This window comes from Sorex fumeus, unplaced genomic scaffold (assembly GCF_029834395.1).
Source record: "Sorex fumeus unplaced genomic scaffold, SorFum_2.1 ptg000026l, whole genome shotgun sequence".
NCBI classification, from domain to species: domain Eukaryota; kingdom Metazoa; phylum Chordata; class Mammalia; order Eulipotyphla; family Soricidae; genus Sorex; species Sorex fumeus.
Window position 1 is genome coordinate 10,878,757 of NW_026606083.1, and position 22,653 is coordinate 10,901,409.

The 22,653-nt window shown below is 43.2% G+C and overlaps 1 protein-coding gene across 4 annotated transcripts in view; it reads right to left on the reverse strand.

Moving 5' to 3' along the window:
* Positions 1 to 22,653, reverse strand: part of USP6NL (USP6 N-terminal like) — a 121,257-nt gene that overhangs the window by 69,290 nt on the left and 29,314 nt on the right. For 2 of the 4 annotated variants that reach the window (XM_056114674.1, XM_056114670.1), the window contains exon 1: positions 10,581 to 10,664. The exons of the other annotated variants lie outside the window; for them this stretch is intronic. In XM_056114674.1, coding sequence (XP_055970649.1) covers positions 10,581 to 10,653 — 73 coding nt within the window. In that variant the 5' untranslated portion in view covers positions 10,654 to 10,664. Of the gene's footprint in view, positions 1 to 10,580; positions 10,665 to 22,653 lie in introns of those variants that run through there. 4 annotated transcript variants of the gene reach the window in all.

Below are 22,653 nucleotides of genomic sequence, written 5' to 3' on the forward strand. Positions count from 1 at the left end.
CTATCACTCCAGCCCAAATAAAATTATAAAAAAGAAAAAAAAAGGAAAAGTTAAGAGTTGCTCAGTGTCTCAGTCACTCATTTCCAATGTCATTGAAGATATTACAGAGGCTCCTGAAACCACCTGCTGAGTCAAACTAAACAAGCTCCTAGCAGGATGAAGAACTCAGAAAAACAGTCACAAAGAGACAGATGGAGTGTGGTAGTCCAAAAGCCAGGAAGCACAAAACTCAGGATTACAAAAGCAATCGAAACATATCATCATTTCAGTGCCTCTTTATTTTACAATCAAAGCAAATATGGGTGGATGGTAAAGTCACCACATTTCTCTGAGTCTATTATACTTGGCAAAGGAATTTCAACTGGTGTGAATAACATTCTAATTCAATTAAGACTTACAACTTTTAAATGCAAATTTGAAACTGGATTCTCTCCAACACAGAATTGGAGTCACAGGGCTGAAAGTTTGACTCTAGTCGTTAGCCAGAAAATGAAACAGGAAAATCGATGGCCACTGTGTAGTGACAACACGAGGAGCATTTTACTGCAACAGGAAACAGAAATGGGAGTAGCTGTGGGCAAGCGGGAGGACTCAAATGAAGCATTTTCCCACTTGAGGAGGGAACTAACAGCACGTGGGCAGGATGATGGAGTGTTCCATTCGAGTCCGAAAACTGGCACAAGAAAAGAAAGAGCCGAGTGAGCGAAGATGCTGAGTGGGTGAAGAGAGGCCAGAGAATGTCCCGCACAGCTGGCACAGGGTCAGGCAAGGGGACAGTGTCTGGCCACCAGCAGAGTCAGCTTCTAACTTCTCTCCTCAGAAGCAGCAAGACAATAAGTTGACCACTGGACATGGTGGGAACCACTGAAGGTTTGAGAAAAGGAGAAAACTGAGAGTGAGGAAGGGGGAGGTAGCACAGCGTCCAGAAGCACTACAAGGCCTGCAAGCAAGACCTGCTCTGCAGACCATCTCACCCACCCCTAATGTGATCTTTTAAGCTCTATTCTGAAAAGCTTCCTTAAAAAGCAACAGAAGTCAAGCTGTGTAAAAAACCAACCCCAAATGTGATGCAGCAGTGAAGGGCAGTTTCCTTAGAACAAGTGGCAGTGGCATGGTGCTGCAGGCCTGAGCTGACCCTGTGCACCACTGGGCCTCCACACTGGACCCAAGGAGCACATTAGCAAGAAGGATCTCCGCGGTGTGGTTCCCCACATCCAAGCACCACAGGGAGATTCTGTGTGTGTGGCGTGTGTGTGTGTGTGTGTGTGTGGGGGGGGGGGGGGGGGGGAGGCAGGAAACCTATGGTACTGGGAGCAATTTTAATCAACTAGTTTTTCAGGAAATTTCTGAAAATTATAACTAATATGCAAGTAAGGCCCTATTTATGTGGAGTTGGGACCACTCCTGGTGGTGCTCAAGGCCTGCCTGTTCCTGGCTCTGTACTCAAGGATCACCCTGGAGGGCTCAAGAAACCTTATGAGATGCCTGGAAGTGAACCCAAGTGTGCCGTGTGCAAGGTGAGCACCCTAACCACTGTATTATCTCTACTATCACTACTAATTTGATCTTTACCTCTCTCAGTCTCTCATTTCTTGTATTTGTAAAAATGTGATACTACCAACATACAAAGTACTTAATAAGAATCAATATCTTCATTGGAATTATGTGCATGAGAAACATTAACAGCATTGTAAATCAGAGTATCAATAAACACTTTTAAAAAATTAAAGAATCAATAGCTAAATAGTATACACACATAATAAAAGACCAAAATGACAGAAAATAAAATATTACAGGAGGCCAGGAATGTGACTCAGTGGTGGAGCACACACATTTGGGATCATAAAGGATCAAACCTGGGTTGGCCATGTGCAAGGCAAGCACCCTACTCACTGTACTATCACTTTGGCCCCTGGCTCTGCGATTTTAAATTACTTGCACCTAAACTTGAGTCTAACAGCAAATCTGCCTCTGCTTACTAAAAGTATCCAAGACATGCACTTCTCAAACGTGTACTTTGCACACAAGAGGTTCGATTTGATCCCTTGCTCCGTGTGGTCTCCCAAGTATATAAGTGACCCCTAAGCACTAAGATGGAAGTAGCTCCTGACCCCTGACAGGTGTGGCCAAGCCATTCCCAGCCCCCCGAAATCAAGTATAGTTTTACACCCTCAGGATAATTCAAGTTTTTAAATGAAAACATTAATAATCTTGTTTTAAAAAAGCACAACACATTTATGCAAATCTCAAAAATTCACATTACAATAAGACACTTCTAGTATTCCCTGTATGCGAAATCATTACACAAATGATCTTCTCCACATAAAGTTCACAATAATCTGAGTCATCTAAGCAATTACAAATGTGGACTAACATTAAACATCATACATTTGGAGACGGGAGTGAGGGTTTTGGTCCCCACCTAGGGATGCTCAGGGCTTATACCGGGCTCTACAGGTTTTTTGTTTTGTTTTTTTGGCCACACCCAATGGTGTTCAAGGGTTACTCAGCTCTGTGCTCAGAAATTACTCCTGGCAATGCTCAGGAGATCACCTGGGATCAAACCTGGGTTGGCCACTTGCAAGGCAAGTACCCTACTTTGGCCCCTGGCTCTGAGATTTAAATTACTTGCACCTAATTAATTCTAACAACAAATTAATTTAATTCTTACAACAAATTAATTCTAACAACAAATCAGCCTCTGATTAGTAAAAGTATCCAAGACATTTGTACTTCTTAAACTTGTCTGTTATATCTGCCAAGTTTTCACATCAATAGTCAAAGTATTAAATACAACACTCACTACCAAAGTGATTTCACTTAATTCTGTCTTATTTTTTATTACACATTAGCAAAACTTTTAAATAAAGAAATAACAGTGCTGTCTTCTGGTGCTTTCTTGAAAAATATTAGACAACCACTTCCCATTTAATCTACTAATCATACCTGAGTATGTCAGAGAAAAAGAAACTTGTGTTCAACAAAAACCTATACATAAATTCCCAGGGCCTCTTTATAATCCACATATTCTTCAGTTAGATCCTGCTCCATCCATACCAGGAAGTACCACTCAGTCACAGAAACAGATTGTTGGTCTAGAAAACAATTTTCATCAAACTAATGAACAAAAGCCAAATCTCCAAAGTAATATATTATTTCATTTATACGTAGTCTCAAAACACCACAGCTGTGAAGCAAATCAGGAGTTGCAATGGGATGGGAAGGAGGGGGAGGAGCAGTGATAAGCAAGGAATGCTGTTGATGAACAAATCTGTCTTTTGACCCTGTAGGGTGATACACACACCTCCACACGATAGACTAGCATACACACACATGCACACACATCTGGTGGAACAATGGGGCCTGGTATTTGCAGGGCCCTGAGTTTGAGTCCAAGACCCACAGAGAAGGCCGTGATACGGGAACAAGACTGGAATGCCCCAAAGTCCATATCCCGATTCTGACAGCTCACTGCAGTCCTGGTAGCTGTCACTGTTGGGGGGACACCGGGCCAGGGTACATGGAACCTCTCAGCACAGTTTTGCAAATTCTAGTGAATCCATAATTATTTCAAACTGTAGTTTTTTTTTAAAACACCCGATCCTGTTTTTAAACACACCCCCACCCCACAATCAATATAACCTTTCTCACTTCTCAACTTTCTCCCAACAATCTGTGTGAAGTCTCCCCTTGTTGGGGTGAGGGTAGGGAGGCACAACCAAAGCTCCCAGGGGTGCTTGGGAGCCATCAGGCTCCACCTCCCAATGCTTGGGGATCAAGGTGCTTCCTGGGATTGAGTCCAAGGCCTCACGCATGTGAGTGCTCTCCTGGTCCAGTTTTTCCCTCTTTAACCCCTGTCCAAACCCCTCATTTCCAGGGAAGGGGTCACACGTAACAGACGGCATGAGAAAGTCAATACCCCTAAAGTCAGTTCTGTGTGCAGACAACGCCCAGACTGAGAACTCAGCCCACAGGAAGTTAGGGTGATCGAGGATACCATTCAAAAGTAGTTTTTCACTGACATTTTCCAAAGATAAGGGCTGTCTCACAATTACCTCAAATGCAAAGGAATATTAAAATGTTCTTACATTGTAATTTAGATTAACTTAAGCCAGATTTCTACAGTAGAGTCTCTCTACTGTGATAGATGTTTCTGATAAGTGCAGTGATGAAAGCAGCCAGATGTTCAGGTAATCAGCACTCAGAGCTTCCATGACTAAGTAGCATAATGACCTTTATTAATCGCTGCATCTGCTGCCTGCCAAACAGGGAAAAACAATACTATGGCAGCCTATTTTTAAAGGGTAACTAACAAGTTATGAGTGAAGACACTTCAGCACTTCTAAATTACATTTAAATTATATCAAGATAGTGGAACAAACAAACATTTAATTCCAAGTAGCATTCAAGTAAAATAACTTACCACAAGACTAATTGTTCTCTAGAGAATGTTTATAATATCCACTGGAAAGTCTATTTAATAAAATAATACCAAGTAAGAATTGAGTCCTTTTAGTAACTGGGAAAGAGATTAAATGTTATCAATTATCTATTAAAACCACATGCACATTCATCACTTTAATGGTAAGCTATAAATACCCCACATGCTCATGAGCCAATGCATTCTTGAGAATCAACTCATCTTCCAAGTGAAGAATGAATCCTGAGGCTCACCTTCACAGATCAATACCAGGCAGCACAGCCTTTAAGAAGTGGCCACAGTAGGTATGACATTAAAGGAGCGGAAATACTGACATGTGCAAAGAGCTAGTGATCACAAAGCAAAATCACCCATCACAAACCAACCAATGCTCTGAAACTATTCACTATCTCCTCTGCCCACAACATACCAGGTAACCTGTACAACCCCTTATAACAAAGCATGTGTCTCCAATGCAAACTAGTCACAGAAAGCCATAGGTCTACCATGGTGATGCAGTGAGCAACTTGCAACAAATAGGGTATTTCTAATCATCTTTACCACATCATGCACCACCAGATTATTACATTAAATTTACATTAAAATTCTTCACATGCAGCAGAACTATCCCATTTGAAGTGAAAAATAACCTACATCACACCCAGATGTCATTCATTACTATAGAAATAAACAAACCCTCTAGATTCTGCTTATAGTATTAGGTGATACTCTCTTCCTGGTGATTCCTCCCACCCCCACCTTTTTTGCCTTCTTGTTCTAAGCATGAGAAGAATTAGCACGAAGTCAGAAAGAATCCACAGCAGCAAAACAAAGAGAATGGGAGGCAATTTAAAGAAGTAAGTAAATCAAGCTGAAACTGGACGCTCCTTCCTCTACAGATCACCTCGTGTGTCACCAATGTGGGAAGTGATGAGCCATTCTCAGACCCTTCGCCAATGTGACAAACACAGACAAGGCGGAAGGAGCCTGGGCCCAGGCTGACATCACAGATGGTGCAATGGATACTCAACTCCCCGGACTTCACAGCCTCCTTGAACAAATGCAGTTTTACTATTAATAGAAATACTGATTGCATTTCAAAATCGGGAGGTTCTTGTATTCAACAAGCCATGCCCGAGCATTTCCTAACTGCACAGATAATGACATTTTCCATTCCAGGGTCTTTACATACCACTCTAAGAGATGAAAACATTATTACCAAATATTCTTAACAAGGTCATGATGAACAGAAAACTGGAACAAAAGAGTGAGATTTGATGGGCTGGTGATGAGTCAGGAGTGGCTAGAACCCCAACTGCCCCCCAGAGGAGACTGCTTCATGCCCACAGCTGTGGCCGATCGCAATTCATTTCACTAGAATACCTGCTCCACAGAAACTGTCAAACTGGAGGTGTGTGTGTGGTGGGGTGGAGTGGGGCAGGTGCTGAGGTATGAGGAGCAAAGGCAGACTGTTCCATCAAGAGTGTTCCCTACAAAAGTCAAACAGTGCTGAGAGCAAGCTCAGTAGGCTGGAGTCACTGAGGGTCCATCCCTGGTATCACATGAGCCCTAAGCACTGCACCAGGAGCAGCTTCCAGAACCACAGGTGTGGCCTACAAACTAAACAAAACCAACAAGCCCCAAAAAAACTAAGTGGATAAATTACAAGTGGAAAATGCCTTAAGCAGATTGTATTACAAAAAGGTACAGGAAGAAGACTGGAGATGATTCCGTGCCTCAGAGGTAGAGCATCTGCCTGCGTGTGTAGGTTTTGGGTGCTATCCCAACTCTCTTCCCAGCCCCCCAAAAAAGGTAATAAAAGATACAGAAAAGACTGAATGACAACTGTTACCTATAAATATAAAACAATATATCTGAACACCGTGAACATTTGTTTATTTAACAAACACACAGCATGTGCTCAAGGCTGTTCTAGCATTTGACAACGTTGACTCATTTAAACCCACATTCATGACCTTATGAGAACTTCTGTCTGTTGCTGCTCATCTAATTTTACATACGAGGATACTGGGGTGCAGAAATTAAAACTTTCTGCCCAAGGTCATGTGGCTAGTAGGCAGGATCTACCTGTGTGAAGCCCTTCACAATGCAGACCCTGTGCAAAATGAAAGCTCAAGAGCTCATTTAACTCAAGTCCAGCTAGTTCCAGTTCAATAATCTCTTTTCAGGGGTTATTTGAATTCCGATTTGCTCTTCTCCCTACAGAACACTAGATGGCTGGCCAGCAAGACAAGAACAACACTCGGGAACCCTTGAGGTCAATCCAAAACACTCAACCAATTCAAAATAAACAAATCTTTCAAACCATTTTATTTCAAGCAATGACTAAGTACAAAATTCAATAACTCAATAGTCACCTAGGAGATTGGAAGTACAGTATAACACTGTCCTCCCGTTGTTCATCAATTTGCTCGAGCGGACACCAGTAACGTCTCCATTGTGAGACTTGTTACTGTTTTTGGCATATCAAATATGCCATGGGAAGCTTGCCAGGCTCTGCCATGCAGGCGGTATACTCTCAGTAGCTTGCCAGGCTCTCCAACAGGGACGGAGGAATCAAACCCGGGTTGGCTGCATGCAAGGCAAATGCCCTACCCGCTGTACTATTGCTCCAGCCAAAGAAGTACAGTATTAACAGAAATAATAGTAATAACAAATGATAAACGCCATAAAAACACTGAGTGCATACACCCAGCCCTTGCCACAAGCAGAATCCCAATGCTTTTTTTTTTTTTTTTTTTTGCTTTCTGGGTCACACCCAGCTATGCTCAGGGATTATTCCTGGCTCTGCACTCAGGAATTACTCCTGGCGGTGCTTGGGGGACCGTATGGGATGCCAGGGATCGAACCCAGGTTGGCTGCGTGCAAGGCAAACGCCCTACCTGCTATGCTATCACTCCAGCCCTCCAGCCCCAGAATCCCAATGCTTTGTACCCACTGTGATCACCCTCTCTAAGGTAAAGAGCAGATGCACTGGGGGGTTCGGGGGGAGGGCACGGAGCGGCAGGCAAGTAACTTCCCAAAGGCCACACAGCTAAGTAAGTGATAGTGAATTCTGGGTTGAGACTCCAATCTACCTAATTATACTTCCTGTTCTAGCTAGCTTCCTCTGTGCTGCTTTTCCCTTCATTAAGTCATTCACAGAACTGTATACCAACAACGTAGAACTGTGAAAAAAAATCTCTATAATCTTCCTATAATTAAGTCAATTACACAAACCAGTTTGCTATGTGTATGTCCATAGACAGGAAATGCAGGCAAGCATTAAGAATAATAATTATAATCTAAGAGGCTACCACAAAAAAAAAAAATTGGAGAAAAGTGGTAGAAGAGGCCGAAGAAATACTACAGTGGATAGGGAGCTGGCCTTGCACAGGGTCAACCCAGGTTCGATCCTGGCACCCCATATGGTCTCCCAAATTCTGCCAGGAGTGATCCCTGAGCTCAGAGCCAGGAGTGATCCCTGTGCTCAGAGCCAGGAGTAAGCCCTGAGCATTGCTGGGTGTAGTGTATCCAAGAAAAGGGAAAGGGAGAGTGGAGGGGGAAGAGGGAGGAAGGTGAGGGAGGGGTACTGAGCATCAGTACTCTCTTCAGGCAGGTAGAGCACATGACAGATGGAAAACACTGTGATAGAAATGACACTGACTTGCTTAAAGTCACTGGTGGTAGAAGTAAAGCACAAGTCCTCTGAGCCCAAGTCATCAATGTCTCCTACCCAGGTACAGCGGCCACACCTGAGCTCTGCCAGAGGACATCTGCTACTCCTCATGAACAGCTCTGATTAGGCCACGAGAGAAATGGAAACAGTACCTGAGATGCATGTTCAAGCTCTGATCTCCAAGAGACCCTGGATACCACTGGGGAGGGCTGACTTCACTGTCTGTAAAAAGCCAGGAAGTCCAGAAATCGAAGAGGGTGGTGCAGATGCTCACTAGTCCCAATTGTGTCATGAAAGGACAGATTTCTGTGCTGCCTCACCAGATTCCTTTCCTCCTCAGGGTTACATTATGGCAGCTGCAACTCCAGAAATCACATTCATACTCCAGGTAGAAAGAAGAATTTAACAAGGAAGTAGACGCACCAACTGCCCCAGAAAGCAAAACTTAGGGCCAGAGAGATTTTCCTGGCATTCCGTACACCCAGGTTCAAATCCCCAGCACAACATACAGTCCCTGAGCACAAGCCAGCGCTAAACCCTGATCACCAGCAGGTTATGGCCCAAAAAACAAAAGAAAACAAAACTTTCTAAGAAATCCTCTGCAGTTAGTTGATTACGCCAGTGTATCTTCTGGCTTGAAGGAGAGAAAAGAGAGAGAGGGAGAAAGGGAGGAGGGAGGGAGGGAGGGAGGGAGGGAGGGAGGGAAGAAAGGAAGGAAGGAAGGAAGGAAGGAAGGAAGGAAGGAAGGAAGGAAGGAAGGAAATCTAGTACCTAAGGAAAAAGGTATTCATATACACACTATTTTTGTCATAAAAAAATTACATGGAAAAGAAAAAGTTCTAAGAACATAAGCATCCCACTATTTAACATCTTTTAGTACTATGCTTTCTATATTCATAGGGCATTTTTTGTCAAATAAAATTATATATGTGCGAATGCATTTCTTTATGCATTTTTAAAGACAAGAAGAATATTCACTGTGAATATTCCAAGCAGCTATACTTGTGTCTGAAATATTTAAGCTAGAAGAAACATTCCTATAAAAAATTCTGACTGTCTATAAAGGTCAAGCTGTATGGATTTGACATTTGGATCAAACTGGGACCAAGTTAACAAACTTACATTCTTCTGAAATAGTAAAATCAGTGAGGTATTTTTTTTATGCCTAATAGATTCCTGCTATTCAGATGTGATTGCAATCTTCCCTTTCAGAAGAAAGGAAAGAAAAATAAAGCAGAAAATAAAAAGGTAGATAACCGTAAAGCATTCTACATAACACTATCACATTTTCAAAAGATAAATGACAAGTGTCTCTGCTTTATGAAGCATTTTCACTCAATTATTTATCTACAAGCATGATCTTCCTTAAAATGAGAACAGATAAGAAAATATCCAATAAGGTTTCTTGTAAGTCTAATATTCTGCATATGGCTATCTATATTGCATGTCAAATATTACTTCATTCCATCACCCAAAATCATCTTGCACAGTACCTAAGAAATCTCAGCTTTACTTGAAACATAGATCATTCCAAATTAAAGGGGAAAAAAATCCAAAATAAAAGATTTTTATATTATCTAAGATACGTATATACTATTTGAATCACATAAAGACAGAATGCTATAATAACCTTACATTTGAAAAGGGTAACATGTAAATTTATCAATCTTCTCATTTAAAACCACAGATTTAATTAGTGAAACTACCACCACTGAAAACTTAAGTTGATGGCCTATATATCTTATAATCAATTTCTAATTGATATTCTGGAGATTTACTATCTCAAATGTTTAAAAAAAAGCAATAATACAAGTCTTTCTTCAAAGATGTGTGCATATTGATTCATTTTAAGATCTGTAAAAGACAGACATGCAATTAAAAAAAGGTTTTAAAATGTACTGTGGCATATCCCAAGCTGACAGAGATTATAAACAGAGGACTGGTATAAACAGAATTGGTTAATACATAATCATACACAGATTAAAATGATTATTCACTGAAAGGGGCAATAAGAGCTACCATTCACTGACTAAATTCATATTAATAACTACCATTTCATCAGCGAGTCATAAAGCTAGCTTGTGCTCCCTTTTTGCCCTGCTACAGACAGAATGCTTGCTTATTCCCTTATAGCTATGAACATACTTTAGAATTGAAAGGGGATTATATAATTGATACTTCTACCTCCAAAACACAGAATCCAAGAGCCTTTCTGCAACGTGACAGACACTGCTGCAGCAGCGACTGACCCCCGCCATCTCCATAAGCAGAAAAGGACAGGCTCTGACCTGTGAGCGAAGGCAATAATAAAGAGGCCTGTCTGGTCCCTTTCAGAACAAAAGCATCATGACTTCTCTGAACTCCTTCTCCCCAGCAGCTCTTTGGGGCCGCGGCTGAAACTGTGAGCGCCTTCCCGGGCTTGGCTGTTCCGTCAGAGCGTTCCGGCAGCGCCCTTCACTGCCTTCGCTAGCACACGCCTACCTTCCTTCACCGTGGCCGCTCTCTGCCATGGGGGGGTCATGAGCTCTTTCACCATCTGCAGGACCTGAATCATTGCTAGAGAAAAGCCAAACACTCCAGATGTTTCCTCCAGAAATCCAACAGGTTTCACGCTCAGCACATCTCTGCTCTCAGGGAGCCCCGCATCCACGCGCTCAGCCAGACAGATCCAGGCTTTGCTTAGTTTCCAGGAAGGCTCTGAAGCGGTTCAAATGAAGCCACGCAAGAATCGAAAGCATCTTCAAATGACAGCCACGTGTGAACCCCCTTCCCAAAGGCCACAGAGGACTACTTTGCAGAGCTCTGACTACTTACAAACAAAAGACAACAAAATGAGGGTAACCTTCTGTGCATCACTAAGCAGTGGGAAAACGTTTTCTCACAGAAGTCATGGCAGGAAAAATAAAGTACTGTGCTATAAATTCTCCTCGACTGGATCACAGACGCTATGTGCAAGTTTTCAAAAACACTCAGAAGGAGTCAACCAAAATACTGCGCTGTCAAAGCCCAAACGCCTGCTTCAGGGTCTCAAAAACCTCATCTTTGTAATACAGAAAATGACAGGAGGATAAAAATATGAATCAATCTTGCTAACTCCAAATTTCTTGATCTGCATAAAAGACAGGGTCCCTCAAAAATACCTCGCCCCCAGAGAAACACACACACACACACACACACACACATACACACAACCTCTGACAACAGGTGCAACCTCTGACATCAGGTGCATAACGAGAGGTCAAAGTTCACACCACACCTGGAAACCCCCAAAGAGGAGGAGGGGTGGAAACTGGTCTCTCCAAGAGGCAAGGATCAGAAATGTCAAGTCAAGGCAAGGATCAGACACTGTAATCGGGCAGCTACAATTCCTGCCCTCCGATTTTTAACAGCCAAGTCGCAACAATGCTCAATTAATATTTAATATCTTTGTTACAGGTTCCATTGATCATAACACAGCTCTTTTCAAAATAAGCCTCCAGTTAACTACAGAAGAAAAATACAGCCTTATGCACACTGCAGCATTAATCACAACAGCCAAAATATAGAAACAATCTAAGAGCCTATGACAGATGACTGGACAAAGATGTGCTATATATGCATACACAATGGAATATGCAGGAGGGGAGGGGAAGGGAAAGGGGGGAGGGAAGGGAAGGGAAAAGAGGGGAAGGGGAGGAGAGGGGAGGAAGCTTGTCAAGTGTGAAAACATGAATGACCTGGAGGATATTATGCTAAAATAAGAAGAGAGAGAGAGAGAGAGAGAGAGAGAGAGAGAGAGAGAGAGAGAGATTAGACTTCACACATGTAAAGGATAAAAAGACATAAAGCAAATGAATAAACAGAATCCTTTGATATTAAGAATAGTTTGGGGGATAGGTGAGGCAGGGTCTGTGGCGATGGTCAGAGGGAGTAGGTGCAGATGGCACATAATAACAAGATGACCTTCAGGTTAATGTGATTAAATATATTTACTAAATGATTCTATACTAGCAATTTGTTCCACTTTCTGTGTTGCCAATTTCTCTCTCCTATTTTTTTCTTTTCCATATATCACTTTGAAATTTTAATTTATCTTAAAATCATGGATACCAGAGCTAATCAAAGGCAGTTTCTTTGCTTTCATGTGATTTAAAGGCTTATTTGCTGTATTCCCAGACAACAGAGGTATACACTGAATAACCATGGTTAGAAGTGAAATATGTTTCCAAACTCAAAGGTATAGGCTCACTATGTAAAAATATAGTTTTAAATTCAGAAAGTTTCCAGCTCTACGAAGAAGTGCTATACCAAATGCATACATATCCATCCATAATGTATTCTCCATATGGATGTTAATTTAAGACATCAGTGCTATAGATCCAAGGTAGTGAGAAAATATGCAAGTGGAGGACAAAACAGGGCAATTATCCTAACTACCTTGAAAGAATGGGCTGGAGCGATAGCACAGCAAGTAGGGCGTTTGCCTTGCACGTGGCCAATCCTGGTTCGATTCCTCCATCCCGCTCGGAGAACCTGGCAAGCTACCAAGACTATCCCACATGGCAGAGCCTGGCAAGCTCCCTGTGGCATATTTGATATGCCAAAAACAGTAACAAGAAGTCTCACAATGGAGACATTACTGGTGCCCGCTCGAGCAAATTGATGAACAACGGGAGGACAGTGCTACCGTGCTACCTTGAAAGAGCATGTTTGTGGGGGCTGGAGTGATAGCACAGCGGGTAGGATGTTTGCCTTGCACGCGGCCAACCAGGGTTTGACTCCCAGCATCCCATATGGTCCCCTGAGCATCACCAGGAGTGATTCCTGAATGTAAAGCCAGGAGTAACCCCTGTGCATCGCTGGGTGTGACCCAAAAAGAAAAAAAAGCAACCATGTATTTGCAAGACATAGTTAAAGAGTCTCCACATGGGCCAAGCTCAAGCTCTAAACCTCAAATCCAAACTGAGAAGGGCCCAGGGACATGGCTCAGCTCTAGAACACTTGCCTTGAATGTAAGAAGTCTCAGGTGCCAACCCCAGCACCATTAGAAAAACCAAAACTCTGACTTAATAGCCAAAGTACCATTTAGATCAAAGGCCTCAAACAAGTTCCTCGGGTATTTCCATCCTGTGCCCCCACCCTAGCACAGGTCTAGCCATAAACTGGGCGTGAAGACTCCATGGTTCCGCCTTTGTTCCCAGCTCCTAGGAAATGACTTCCACTCTTCTGGAAAGCACTCAGCTCGAGAGTCTTCGTCAGACCTGCTTTCCCAACACGTTCCTCTTTCTATACCAACAATGGCATAAGTGGGATTCCTCGGTCATCCCTAGCCTCCACAGTGGATGAGGTCAGTGATGTCCACACCCACGCTTCCTAACACCTCGGTTACTACATCCTCCACCACAGTGACAGCAGTATCAGTTTGGACAGTGAACACCAACTACATAGCAACCATTTGGACGGATACTCTGGCTCACAACTGGCAGTCTTTCGCTTCTGCAAATCAGCCAATAATTTTGTCTTGTTTATCTCATCCTCTTCTCATTTCTTCTATCACACTGTCTCAGTCCAAATATCTGAGCACATATTTTAAGAGATGTAACCTGGCTACACTCTCATGTTCAGACCATGAATGACAAAGAATGAAGAATCATTATTGATTAGAACAGAGTAGAGAACTCAGTGTAACACATGATACCAGAGAATAGACTGGGTCAGAGAGGAAGAGAAATGTATATATGATGACTGGGAATAACTGGTGAAACCTGAGTGTGATTCTGTGAATTCATGTAGATTTTTTCCTACCTATGGCTATTATACTAGAGCAATATAAAAAAAAAATCCGGCATTTCAGTAAATACATCTGAAACGTAAGGGTAAATACACCAAATGATTCTCCAATGGTTCAGGAAATATGAGTCTTAATACTGAGTGAGAATGCAAATGCAGTAAAATGCAAACATTTGGAAAACTACTATTCTTGCAATAGTTTCCCATGTCTAAAGTTACTTTAAAATAAAAAGTTAAATCTGACTACATATCCCAAAAGATATTCATTTGTTTATAAAGGGTATGTATTGACAGGTGAGTCAGTCATATGAAATAGTAATTATAAAGGATAATAGAAATAAAAGGAATTACCTATTGTATATAGGTTTTGCTTCAGTTAAGTATGTGTAAGAGCATGTTGTATGAATCATATTTATGCATAGAAATACATGCTAATATTTACTTCCATTATCCTATACATCACTCTAAATCCTCCAGAAATACAAATTTAGAAGGTATGTACTCTTCTTATGGGGTTACTCTGGCATGGAAATCCTAAAAAAAGTTGATTTTTCAGGACCAGAGAAGATTAAGATGCTTGCCTTGCACGCAGATGACTCTGGTTTAATCCCTAGCACTGCATATACTCACACCAGCACCGCCAGTAGTGATCCCTGAGCAGAGCCAGGAAGCACTGCAAATGGCTGAACATGACCAGAAAAACAAACCAAAAAAAAAATTAATAATGTTACAGAGATCAAACCAACTCTAGACTCTTAAAATAAAGGTTAAATCTTGATGAACTATCTTTAAAGGCCTCGTTTTCTTCTTTAATCATGGGCATAATATTCAGAGTCTTTATTATTAGAAAAATTACATGTGTTTGCTGAGGAAAATAATCCCCTAAAATAAGGCCCACCGTAAAGAAATGAGCACCACTACATTTTTTAGACTTATCCAAGTTCTTCTCTGTTTTGATTTCAAAAAATAAGGCGATAAGCAGCTTTGAAACTGATGTATTTTCACATTTTAGAAACTGTCATCGGGGACCAAAGAGATAGTACAGTTGATAAGGCACTTGCCTTGCACATGGTCTACCCGGGTTCGATCCCCAGCATCCCATTTGGTCCCCACACCCTCCCAGGAATGATTCCTGAGTGCAGAGCCAGAAATCAGCCCTGAACTTTGCAGGGTGTGGCCCACAAAAAAACAAAACAAAACAGAACAAAAGTCACCAACATATTTTAATATAATAAACACAGAGACGGACTTTCACACAGCTCTCTGACCATAGCATTTTTTGATCATTTAAGAGCAACCCAGCATCTTTTCATTCTTGGCAAAGATTCAGATTTTTTTGCTACCCACTTTTCAGAAAACTTTTTTTGGCTTTCCTGGAAATATATTTTGGAATTTAACTATTGTCATTTTTTCTCAGAACTTGTAAATAAGTAAGAAAAATGTTAGAGGTCACACTTCTTGTAACAAAAATAACGGGTAAATATTTAAGATATGAATTGGCCTGCAAACAGACTACTAATATTAAATTATAAAACTATTCCTGACTAGCCTATTTCTGGGTTAATAACTTAATGTACTTTATTTATTCCATATTATAGTTAAATTTTAAGTAACATATAATCACTTTGCTCTAGAATTTTAAAAATCAATCTCTACAAAGTTATCAACATAAAATACAACCTATGCTGCTTATAAGTTGTTGAAGCTGAAGCGTTACAAAATGGGCAGGCACTTGCCTTATAAGCAGCCAACCCAGGTTGGTCCAAGGCACCCCATAGAGTGCCCTGTGCTTGCCAAGCGTGAACCCTAAGCAGAGTCCAAAGTAAGCCCTGAGTACCACTGGGTATGGCCCAAAATCAAAAAGAATTTAAAAAATAAATAAATAAATAAAAGTGTTGGGGCAGAGAGACAGTACAATAGATAAGTTGCTGGCCTTGCACACAACCAGTATCAGTTTAATCCCTGGCACCACATTGGTCCTCCGGGCAGCTCCAAGAGTGATACCTGAGCACAGAGCCAAGAGTAAGCCCTGGCTGGGCACTGCAGGGTGTGGCCCTCACTAGATAGAGAGGTAGTAGGGAGCTAAGTAGGTGGTTGTTACTGAAGGATGGTAGTCATCTCAGAGACAGAGCACTTGTCTTGCATATGTGATGCCGAGTTCAATTCCTGACACCACAAAAGAACACAAAAATTATGAAATCAGGGCTGAGGAGATGACTCAAAGGGCCGGAGCAATGCTCTGCACACAGGAGCTCCAGGTCTGATCTCTGGCACTGAGTGGCTCCCCAATCACTGCGAGGTGTAGTCACCTCCTCAAAAAAAAAAAAAAAAAAAAAACAACAAATAAACATAGAAATCTGTGAAAGCTAAAATTACCTTTTTTCCTCAATCACAGCCTCTCATGCAGCCCTTTACTCCTGAGGCTCCATCTGTGTGGGTCTAAAGTGAGGCACTGGCTGGCATATGCATTTCCACCCGGGTCGTCCCATTGTCCTGCAGAGAGAGCACTGCTCCTGCGGCCTCTCCTTTCTGCTCGACCAGTACCCTTCCACCTGGTCAGTATGTCCCTTCCAGTCCTTTCTGCTCCACCAATACCCTGCCACCTGGCCAGTCGGTCCTCTCCAGTCCTTTTCCACTCTGGGGAGCTAGACTGGACCACTCTTGCTGCAGTCCCTAAGACCACCACAGCAGCAGTGCACGAGGAAGAACACTGTTGATGATGAAACACAAATACTGTTTTATCCAAAATCATACAGTCGCATCTTTAAAATCAATGATTCAAACACCATGACATTTGGAGGGGAAAGGTACATCACACTATTGGTGCTCAGGGGAAACTCATGGCTCAGTGGTCAGGGGTGACTCCCAGCAGTGCTCTGAATAATGTGGTACTGAGGATCAAGCCTGGGGTTTCTGCCTATCTTCCTAGCCCAAACACCATGACTCTTAAAATATGCATTTTCGCCAGGAGGGCTCCTGAGAGCTCAGGGGTCACCATTCTCAGCCAACTGCAGAGCTGAATGGTAGAGACCAAGGATACAGGGCTTCTTGGGTCTGCAGTGGCAGAGACCACCAGGGCCACCTGGTAGTGCTCAGGGATCACACGGGGGTTGACCACAGGCAAGATACATACCCAACCCCCCCATAGTATCCTCTCCCCTCTTAAATAATTTCGACAATTACATAAAAATTGTCTAAAATCAAGGTTTTAGATAAACTGTCTGAAATCAAGGTTTTAATCACTTATATATTTTATATAGTCCAAATTAATTTCACTATACCTTGCAATTATTAAAATTTTAGGAGGCATAAATGGTAATATCCTGACATCACATTAAAATCTAATAGAACCCATAAATCTCTAAACCCTAATGAGAATCAGTCTTGAGATACTCATTTATTCTATTTTTAGCTAAGGAAAATTTAGGAGGACAATGACTAAGAGGCACCAAGTGATTAGAAAAGCCAATCTTTAGTAAAGCCCATCTCAATTTCTATAGAGGAAGGATTTACTGGCAGAAAACAACTCGGTTGAACAGTGCTCTTTCTTATGCCTTCAAATGATCTGTGAGATTTTTCCAGCCATGTAATCTTAGAATGGAATTGTGTACAGAGGATATCTCCCATGGTGGTCATTAAAGGCTGTCCTCCTCAAGGCCAGCTCACTGTCCAGAAAACATTTCAGTACCAACTTTCTCAAGCTTTCAAACAAAAGCAAAACAAACTAGCAGAGCAGAACAATAAACTCCATCCTTACATAAGAGATTCAAACCCTAGTTCCACTGAAAAAGAAACGGGAAATGTTTCTACTAAGGCATGAATAGGAAGGAGACCAGGAAATCCCCTGTGCTTTTCCCTCTCTTCCAGAGGAGCCCAAACTGGTCATCCACATGAAGCCCAACACCCTGAGAGGAGCTGATTCCCCACAGCCCTCATCTGAGAGATTCAGTCACAGAGCTGGCGTGGCGCCTTCAGAGATGCCCACATCATGAAAGATGAAGAACACCAGAGTCTGGTTTCCAGATTCAAGGACACAAAACTGGACAACTCAGTTTTTCCCAGGGACAAAACCACTCACTACAGCATCACAGAGCAGTGCTGGACTCAGCCTGCCCAGCACAAACAGCTCTGATGCACATTCCAGGGGAAGGGCCAACAATGGGCACACTGATGATTAGATAAGCACAAGTTCTCTACGAAATACTTTTAATGTTCCAAGAGAGAATACTCCATTCTGCAGAAATACTCATAAATGTACAAAGGGGAAGAGGTGCATGACCTACAACCTCCTCTGTAGCAGTCTGAAAACACAGATGGAAGGGCCAAGACGGGCCAGTGGGGAGAATGCGGGCTTACTTCCTCCAGCAGTCAGAGCGAATCTTACCAAAACCTAGATCATCTGCACAGAACCCACTGTAACCTCAGTGAACAAGGCTGTCTCAGCCTTGAAGACGAGCAAGCAGACAGACTGAAAGAAGCAGTGCCCTCACCAAGAAGGAAACCCACTGCAGGACAACAACTGCACCCAGGACAAAAGCCTTACAGGGTTGTTCCCCTTTACCTGAGGAACGAGGGGACTCCACCCCAATCCTAGGACACTGTACTTACAACACTGGGAGTGAGGGGCTAGAAAATCCAGGGTCTGAGCAGGGTCAGATCATGTGAGGTCTCTAAGACGGCAGAAGAACAGCCCTGGCGGAAGGCATCCTCAGTGTTTGTCTCCACAGGAACGCCCATTGGCAGGCGCCATCCTGACAACCTTGAAGTCCTGCTGGTGGGCACCACACGAGATCTCACCCTCCACAATCACTTGTCCTGTTCTGAGAGCGAGCTGAGCGAGCTGGGAGCTGAGAGACAAATCCTTCTTTCTGAGTGCTGGAGATGAAATCCGGGGCCTCACAGATACCAGGCGCAGATGCTAACCCTGAGCTACCTCCAGGGCTACATCCTCTACCCCTGAGCTATGTTCTGCCCTGAGAGATCACTAAGCGCTTACTCAGAGCAGCCGCGCACAGCCTGCTGCTGCCAGTCTACACCAAGCTGCACGTCAACAAGCAGAGAGCACAGGGTCCTCCTCCAGAGCCTACAGGTTCAGGTGGGTCCAGTCAACCAGGCTGCTCCTGCTCACAGCTGGTGTCACTGCCAGCAGCAGCCTCTTATACCTACAGCATGGGCAACTGTATAAGGCAGTCTAGGGGCTCCCAGGCTACGATGGCCATGGACCCGAGGTTGCTACCTGCTTCTGCCTGAACTCAGGATCTCAGCAGAGACCAGGCTCAGGTGACTGTGCCCGAGGCACTGCCAAAGACGCTGAACCTGGGTGCTACAGCTGATGTCAGGTGATCACTCCCCAAAGCTACTCTCACTGTCCAGGCCTACTCCCCTTCAGTCACAGCTAGGCTCAGGTACCAGGAACTGCAAACCCTGTTTACCACCGAGGCATCCTCAAACAGAGGCTCCCTGGCCCACACCCAGCCCTGGACAAAAGATCCAGCGAGGACATGGAGGAAATGGAGGAACATATTTCCATCAGTAGGCCCGACAACAAACTAGAAAGAACTCCAGGAGCAAGGCACATAGCTACCTGAAAAGGACGTCAGAGCAAGTCTTACTAATGTTCATACAATGAGATCAGCAGAAAAAAACAAAGACAAGAGAAGTATGAGAAAGTTTCAGAAAAGTCCAAACAGAAGTCAGAGCTGAACAACAACTGAACTTGAAAACTAAGAAAAGTCCAAGAGCAGAAGAAAAGAGTCAAAAGCTGATCAGGGAGCTCAAAGGCAAAATGGTGCAGGTCACCCAAAAACACCAGCCAAGAAATCTTCATCCAAAACTATGAAGATAACATAGCTGCTTTAAGGGAGAGAATCAACAATATAAATGCCACATGTTCCAGTAAAAAAGAAAAGACAGAATTCACAGGGGCTCACCTTAGGCTCCCATTCATGGGAAACTTGAGTAGTACCACCAAGACACAGGCCTGGTTTGAAGCAGAACACTTATTTGAAGTAATAACGGCTGAGCGTTTCCCAAGCAGAGAAATTGACACTCACATTCAGGGAGCTCAAAAGAGTTCCAAACAAAATAAAGCAGATGCACACCAAGACACGTTATAATTAAAGAGGCAAAAATGAAAGAGAGAATCCTGAAAGCTTCAAGAGAAAAGCAAAGAGCCACAGAGAAGGGAACCACCCACAAGATTATCAGCAGGTTTCTCCTGGCAGCTCGGCAGGCCCGAGGGAAGTGCTCCATGGAAAAGAACCATCAGCCAGTAATAAAGGACGAACAAACAGCTTTTCAGGGACTCTTAAGAGAGAAAAGAAACCCCACTTGAAAGCAGTAAGAGACCTGGTAAATATGAACTGAGAAATATATATATACATTTTTAATATTTTCATAAACAAAAAAGTAAAAAAAGATGACCGGAGAGAAAGGGCAGCAGGTAAGGTGCTCGCCCTGCATGCAGGCAATGCCATTTAATCCCCGGCATCACATATGGACCACGAGCAACTTCAGGACAGAGCCCTAGTTACAGAGCCACGAGTAAGCCCTGAGCACAGCTAGTGCAGCCCAAAAAATACACATACACACATAGTTATGGGAAGCACTGAACGGATAGTACAGCGGCAAGGGCACTTGCCTTGCTTGTAGCTGACCTGGGTTTCAGCCTTAACACTCCACATAGTTCCTCAAGCCCGCCAGGAGTGATTCCTGTGCAGAGAGCCAGGAGTAAGCCCTAATGCCAGCAGTAAACTGAAATAATCACTTAATCACTTAATCACTTAACTTCCCGTTAGTCGTCGATTTGCTCGAGCGGGCGCCAGTAACGTCTCCATTTGTCCCTGTCGCGTGCTAGTGTAGCCCAATGGCATCTCTTCGCTCCGGGAACATGGAGGGCCTCAAACCGATCGTTCATGACCTGAAATAATCCCCCAGTAAACTGAAATAACCAAAAAACAATCTCAACACATGTCCAAACCCATCTCTCCTCACCATTAAGATTCCCTGATTAGGGCCTGAGAGACAGCTCAAGGGACGGGGTGCCAAGCTTGGTGCAGGGGGCCCCTGGCTTGGGCCCCAGTGCTGCATGGTCCCATGAGCACCACTGGAGCAACCCCCAAAGAGAGAGTGAGGAGCCCCAGAGCACTGCAGAGTGTGGGCCAACCCCCAGCCCCCAAAAATTGGTGCTGGATGGAGGTTAGTGCCAACTCTGTGCTTAGGGGATCCTGGGCGCCAGCAGGACAGCACGCTCATCACTGACCTACTGCTCCAACCCCACAAACGGCTGGATTTGAAAGTCTACAGTCCACGATCTGGCTTATAAAATATTAAGGAGTCCATTACAAAGGATGTTCAGTAAGATTTATTTCAAGATTCAGCTCAATGCAGGCAGGCCAGTATATGAAATGTGATTTCGGGCCAGAGAGATAGCTCAGTGGTGAGCGCATGCACAGACTGCAAGAGAACCAGGTTCAATCCAGGCACCTCATGATCCCCTAAGCAATGCCAGGGCAGAAGCAGAGAGTCAGGTTAACCCTAACATTGCTGGATGTGACTCAAAAGCCAGATTAAAAAATATTGTAATTCAACTTTATATTCCCAGGGCTAACACCCTGAGGTGCTCGGGGATTACTCCTGGATCTACACTTAGAGATCACTCGTGTCAGGGCACAAGGGACCTTATAGGGTACCAGGGATCGAACCCAGGCAAGCACCCTAAACTGCTGTACTATCTAGCTTTTTATACTTCCTTAACCAGTACCCAACTTCCATCATATATAGCTACTTCATAAAACAGGGTATTTATCCAGTTAGGCACTATCCAACAGAGAAATTTTAGTGACTATTCACAAGATCCTTCAAGGTCACATGGTTTTTCAATTTACTAAGACTCAGAAGAACCCTATGCTACTTTGAGAGAATTAGCAATCCACTCAACTATTTATAATATTATCTGCTCTAACAAATGTTAGAGCAAATAACAAACAAATCGTTCTTCCGCAAGAACTCAGCCCACGGCTCCAACAAGAATGAAAATATTCACTCATGCTCTTAGAAAACCACAAACACTCAGGGGCTGGAACAATAGTACAGCAGGCATGGAGTTGGCCTTGCATGCAGCTGAACCCAGCTGTCAGGGTTCAATTCCAGCACCCCATATGGTCCCGAGACCCACCAGGAGTGATCCCAAAGCACAGAGCCAGGAATAAACCCTGAGCACAGTCAGGTGTGGTCCAAAAATCAAAAGGAAAAAGAAAAAGGAAAGAAAGTAATCCACAAATACCCTATACACCAAATTCCCTGTATGGCAAATTTGCTGCCAGCACTTTCCCTCAGTTAAGTAAGAAATATTTCATAGACAGAAGTCACCTAAACAAAAACTCACTACATTATTTAGGCGAAAGGGCAGGATCAAACACTCCCACACAATAGATTCACTCCTGGATAGTGCCCTGTCAAAAGAGAATAACATCCACAAAGAGTCTGCTAGGAATCATATAATGTAATCAAGTTACAGAGCAAAACCTTCCTGGAGAAAGTGAAATAAAATATAGAACTTAGAAAGGTTTTTTTTTGAACTTTAAATTTAATAGAGTAATATGCTTTATTTTTCTTTCCTAAAAATGTGAGAAAATGGGGGGTATGGTGCCGCCAGCAGGTCAATCTGTACCTGTGAGGCGAGTGCATCAGCAGCCTGATGGCACTGTCAGACTTACAGAGACCCCAAAATTGCTGCTGTGCCTTTGGCCAGACCCCAAAAACTAGGGGCAAAGTTTACCAAGAA